Genomic DNA, 6438 nt, shown 5'->3' with positions numbered 1-6438 from the left:
ATGAGGTTGATTGTTCTCAGCGTAATGGTCTAATCACAGGCTATACAGTGATTATCAGTAACAGTAGTATCACATACAACCTCACTAGTACTGAGAGACATATCATCATATTAAATGATCTAGTATTTGGTACTGAGTATAACATCAGTGTAGCTGCTGTCAATTCTGTTGGAAGAGGTCCCTTCAGTGATCCTATTGTAGTAGAGATTGGAATAGGTATGTATTTATTATACTATATCAGTTCTGTGAGAATGTGTGTTTATTTAGTACCTGGTCCAGTTGGTTCAGTATCCAGTATCATGGACACTACATGGGCTGTTATCTCATGGAGTGTACCTAGTTATATTCCATCAGACTATCCCATTATCACATATGAGATAGGATATCATATCTTACAGTCTGGTAACTGTTTGATGGTAGATGATGATGACTTTAATACTGAAATATTGCAACTACGTAATTCAACCAATACTTATATTAACATTACTGGTCTTAATGATATGTCTTACTTTATTTTTGGTGTACGTGCATACACTGATAATGGATATGGAGAATGGACAGTTATTACTAATGAAACATTGAAACTACCACTGCAGTCATCATGTAACTGTGATACATCAGACAGTGTTATTGCTCTTAGTGTGTTAGTAGGTATATTGTGTGGTCTACTAACTGTCAGTGTTATTATTAATATCTACTGCTTTATGAGGTAGAGTTCACATATTTAGTATAATAATAATTATTGTTGTTTTTTTATAGAAAGAAATGTCTTTGTACTATTAATAAGGAAACAAAGTTAGTCTATTTTAAAGTTACTTATTAACTAATTATGCTGATAGAGCTGATGACGATATTTCAATGCAAGCATGTGAACCATATGGAATTCACAAGGCAAAACAAAGTGAAGAGAATGAAGGAGTTTATGATGAATGTCAAACATCACCTGAAGATGTTTATGAACGTATGCCACAATAAAAGGAATTAGAGCAACTTAACATAGAGTAACTGTTAAAAGGTTTTTACTAGTTTTAGTGTATCAATTTGTATTATAGTTATACATTACATAGTTTGTGTGAAAAAGAGAACACAACTTTATGAGTGCATTTAATAGTCACAGTGTAGTCTTGTGGATGTGGCACGAGATCTGATTTTAGCAAATTACATGTACTGATCAATCCTCCTATCTTCATTTCTTCTCTATCTAAAAAGAGAGAGAGTATATTAATAGAGAAACTTATACTTACCAAGATTCCATTCCAATCCAGTGGTCCAACATTGATCACATGATTCTCCTAATGGTATTATGCCACAATGGCCTTCAACCAATTCTCAAATGATGCATGTACATATGGTATATGTTGATAAAATTGCTTTAAAATTTGATAAAAGACCTATGCATTTTTTATTTTGATCACTTTTAGATTTTTTGCAATTTTTTAAAATTGTTAATAAATTTGGCCAAAATTTCTGTACTGTACAGAGTCTTTGGCCAAATTTTGCCAAAAATGAAAAGAGAGGATTGTTCTTTTTTATAATTTTCCTGATACATATACATGTTCTAATAGTGTATTTCAATTTTGGACTGATTCCAGTCACATTTGGATTTTTACAAATTTTTAAGTTACTATCAATAATTATGTACAGAAAATCCTGTGTTCTGGACACCTTATCGTTCTGATTATGAAAGTGTTCTAATATCAGATGTTCATTAATACACCTTTATATTGTATTGGACTTTGCTGAGTCCATAAGTATAATCAAACTGAAATGATTTTGTTTCAGAGTCTTCAAGAGGATTTCTCAATGTAATGACCTGTCCACTGTTCCTGATTATGACTGGTGTCTGCTTTTCTATCTCTTCCTGTTTGTATACATCAGTATAGTCTATTAGGAATAATAATGAGATATATATAATGTATATACAACAATAGAAGGATGAGGATATATCAATGGTCTCAACTCTAGCAGTTTTTTTTCACTTCTTCTTCAAATTGACAGTTCTGATCATAATCAGGAAGTCTGATAGGGTCCTAATTCTGATGTGAACTGAAAACATAATGCATGTATTGACTGAGAATCAATACTTAGATGTGCACTGATGGGTTAAGTGAAATGCATTTGTCACAATAAACATGTTATTGTTTTGAATTGTCATAGATCTAACTTATTTTAAGGGAAAGTAAACAAGTTTTAATTGTGACACGCATATACATCTTATGCACTTTCCTTACTTGTAAAAGAAAACTGGCATGTATAGATCTAGTTTTAATTTGTCAAAAAATAACAGCTGTAACAGAGCTATATAATTCTATTCAGTTTATTGTTAAAATGGCATTGTCAGTATTAGGAGTGATTATAGTCTTCTTGTTAAGTGTCAGTGAAGTTATTAGTCAATGTCCACCTTCCTCAGGTAAGACACTGGATGTGTATAATAACAACTGTATAGGTTTTTATAGGTATCTACCTGAGGCATGATGGAAACTGTTATCCTAATGTATCATATTTTTGGGATAATACTGTCAATGCAGCTAATGAAGCTATATCATGTGTGTTACCTGGTACTAGTCTAACTACTGGTCAGTGGGTTAGAGTTGCTGATCCTAATGATGATCCTGTTGACTGTAACAGTAATAGTGACAATGATCCTTTTCGTTGTACTAATGTCACTTCACCTACTGCTATCAATCTTTATCTTGCTCAGGGACTACCAGCAGCTCAAGAAGGCTGGTACAAGTGTTGTCTACCCACTGATTGTTCAGATCCTAACACTAACATCATCTTTGCTAATATATTCAGTAAGAGGAGACTATAATCACTTACTGATATAATAATTTTAATTTGTAGGATTTGCAGAGATAGAATCATTTACTGCTGATCTTCCTTCTGATATGACAGTATATCCTCAGGAATACAAACTGAGTTGTACTAAAATTGGACACTCTCGGTATGGTATTAGTATGAGCATTGGTAGTACTGCACCGGCTAGTTACACTAATTGTGATGATGATGATGATGATAATTGTCCTGGTACTGAGTTAGATAGCATTACCAACAGAATAAGATATACTGCTGATATCACATGGGATGGAATGACTGTCAGTAGTGGATCAATCAGTCAATCAACCACTGGAGATCAAATGTATCAGTGTGTACTGGATAATCCTAGTGCTGGTGATGATAGAACACGTACTTTAACAATAAAAGGTAATGACTACAGTGAATACATGTTCTATATAATTATGTATCTTTTTCTATTAGTACCAGCAACTGCTCCCTCTTCTCTTACTGAGGTCAGCAAGACAGCTACCACTATCACTGTCAGTTGGACTGCACTTGATTCATCTGATGCTGATGGATATGTAGTCAATGTCACTAGTGACACAGACACTGTGCAGACAGTACAGGTGGAGGGAAGTAGTAATAATACAATCACACTGAATGGACTGGGAGGAGGAACAACTTATAACATCACTGTCAGAGCCTATCAACAATTACTGGGACCTGCTAGTAATGCAATCAGTGTCTTCACTCATTGTCAACAAGAAGGTATTTCAAATTTTCAATGTAAATTAATGCATGTATGTATTGTTTTTTATAGGTATCTATTTAGCACATAATGGAAACTGTTATCCTAATGGATCATATTCTTGGGATAGTAGTGTCAATGCAGTTACTGAAGCTATATCATGTGTGTTACCTGGTACTAGTCTAACTACTGGTCAGTGGGTTAGAGTTGCTGATCCTGATGATCCTGTTGACTGTAACAGTAATAGTGCCAGTGATCCTTTTCGTTGTACTAATGTCACTTCACCTGATGCTACTATCAGTCTTTATCTTGCTCAGGGACTATCAGCAGCTCAAGAAGGCTGGTATAAGTGTTGTCTACCCACTGATTGTTCAGATCCTAACACTAACATCATCTTTGCTAATATATTCAGTAAGAGGAGACTATAATCACTTACTGATGTAATAATTTTCATTTGTATAGGATTTGCAGAGATAGAATCATTTACTGTTGCTGATCTTCCTTCTGATATGACAGTGTATCCTCAGGAATACAAACTGAATTGTACTAAAATTGGATTCTATCAGTACGGTATTAGTATGAGCATTGGTAGTACTGCACTGGCTAATTACACTAATTGTGAAGATAGATATACTCATTATTGTCCTGGTACTGTGTTAGTTAGTAGTACTTTCACAATAAGATATACTGTTACTATCACATGGGATGGAATGACTGTCAGTAGTGGATCAATCAGTCAATCAACCACTGGAGATCAAATGTATCAATGCAGGGTAGCAGATCATCCTGATGCTAATGCAATTAGAATACGTAATGTAACTATAAAAGGTAATGTCTGTAAATCCAAATAATTGTTATTACTAATAACATTAGTACCAGCAACTGCTCCCTCTTCTCTTACTGAGGTCAGCAAGACAGCTACCACTATCACTGTCAGTTGGACTGCACTTGATTCATCTGATGCTGATGGATATGTAGTCAATGTCACTAGTGACACAGACACTGTGCAGACAGTACAGGTGGAGGGAAGTAGTAATAATGCAATCACACTGAATGGATTGAATATAGACACAACTTATAGCATCACAGTCAGAGCCTATCAACAATTACTGGGACCTGCTAGTACAATCAGTGTACAGACCTTACCAGGTATTGCTACTGCACCTTTTAATGTTGTTGATGTATTTCTAGTTATTAATTCAATCAATTGGACACTAGTCTCATCCATTACACAACTCAATGATACTCAATATTGTATTGATTGTCTCACAACTACTGATATAAATCCTTCAACTGATGTTTACTGGTTAGTCAATGGAGTGATGAAGAGTAACTCAAACCATTCATCAATTGATGCCCTGACATACAACAACACACTACTGGTATATCCTGATCCACTGGGAGTGTCAGTTAATGTTACCTGTATAGCAATGATTGGAGGAGTCAACTACAGTCAATCTGTGATATTACATGGTATGATTATACTTTAATCAATAGTAGATACCTTTGTCTCTTTTCTAGCTCCTAGTGGTCCTCCAAATAATGTGAGAGGGTTTATATTAAATGCTACTAGTATCAAAGTGAACTGGACCAATTCATCAGAGACTAATGGATATGTGATTGAGTATACTACTGGAGGTGTAACCAGGAATGTAGTATCTACCAGTGAAGGTGAAATTGTACTAACAGATCTCTCACCAATGAGTACCTATACCATCAGTGTGTACTCATATATAGATCTTCCTTCAGTTAATAGTACAGTAACAGTGTTAAGATTTGATGGTGAGTTATTATCATTGAGAGAGTGTAATTGATATCTGTTGTAGTTCCTAGTCCAGTAAGTAGTCTCTCAGTATCTAATGTCTCAATCACTAGTATTACAGTGAGCTGGACTATTCCCAGTAGTGACAACTATGTAACATACTACACCATCTCCTATACTCCATCTTGTCCCCAGTTATCATCAGTGAATGAGAGAGTCTCTGTTGCTCCTCATCAGTCCACTACAACATACAGTTATACATTAATAGGTCTGTACAGTGGTATGAACTATACCATCACAGTGAGAGCTGGTAATGCACTAGGAGGATCTGAATTAATCATGAGCACATTGGTACAAACTGAAGCAAGAAGTAATGATACTTATTCTTTTAGTAATTAGTTAATTGTAATTTTCAGTTCCTAATGGTCGACCATCATCAATTCAAGTATTACTAGTTAATTCTACAGCTAATAGACTCACTTGGAATGAGGTCAATTGTTCTGAGCGTAATGGTCTAATCAAAGGCTATACAGTGATTATCAGTAACAGTAGTATCACATACAACCTCACCAGTACTGAGAGATATATCATATTGAATGATCTAGTATTTGGCACTGAGTATAACATCAGTGTAGCTGCTGTCAATTCTGTTGGAAGAGGTCCCTTCAGTGATCTTATTGTAGTAGAGATTGGAATAGGTATGTATTTATTATACTATATCAGTTCTGAGAGTATGTGTGTTTATTTAGTACCTGGTCCAGTTGGTTCAGTATCCAGTATCATGGACACTACATGGGCTGTTATCTCATGGAGTGTACCTAGTTATATTCCATCAGACTATCCCATTATCACATATGAGATAGGATATCATATCTTACAGTCTGGTGGTAGCTGTATGATGGTAGATGATGATGACTTTAATACTGAACTATTGCAACTACATAATTCAACCAATACTTATATCAACATTACTGGACTTAATGATATGTCTTACTTTATTTTTGGTGTACGTGCATACACTGATAATGGATATGGAGAATGGATAGTTATCTCTAATGAGACATTGAAACTACCACTGCAGTCATCATGTAACTGTGATACATCAGACAGTGTTATTGCTCTTAGTGTGTTAGTGGGTATATTGTGTGGT

The 6438-nt window shown here is 34.9% G+C and overlaps 1 protein-coding gene and 1 long non-coding RNA gene across 2 annotated transcripts in view; one reads left to right on the top strand and one right to left on the bottom strand.

Annotated features, from left to right (window-relative positions):
* The first annotated feature begins 311 nt into the window (after positions 1-311).
* Positions 312-6438, top strand: part of LOC109585715 (uncharacterized) — a 6914-nt gene continuing 787 nt past the window's right edge. Inside the window, exon 1 of the mRNA XM_020001847.1 lies at positions 312-709. Coding sequence (XP_019857406.1) covers positions 414-709 — 296 coding nt within the window. The 5' untranslated portion in view covers positions 312-413. The remainder of the gene's footprint in view (positions 710-6438) is intronic.
* LOC109585726 (uncharacterized) lies at positions 920-1332 on the bottom strand. Its single transcript, XR_002186617.1, has 2 exons — positions 1245-1332; positions 920-1201 (listed from the first exon to the last, which is right to left on the bottom strand). It is a non-coding gene; the product is annotated as an uncharacterized LOC109585726 (long non-coding RNA).

The sequence above is a fragment of the Amphimedon queenslandica genome, unplaced genomic scaffold, assembly GCF_000090795.2.
Source record: "Amphimedon queenslandica unplaced genomic scaffold, v1.1 AMPQUscaffold_13514, whole genome shotgun sequence".
NCBI lineage: Eukaryota > Metazoa > Porifera > Demospongiae > Haplosclerida > Niphatidae > Amphimedon > Amphimedon queenslandica.
The sequence above is the reverse complement of the archived record's forward strand: the minus strand, read 5'-3'. Positions and strand labels throughout refer to the sequence as shown.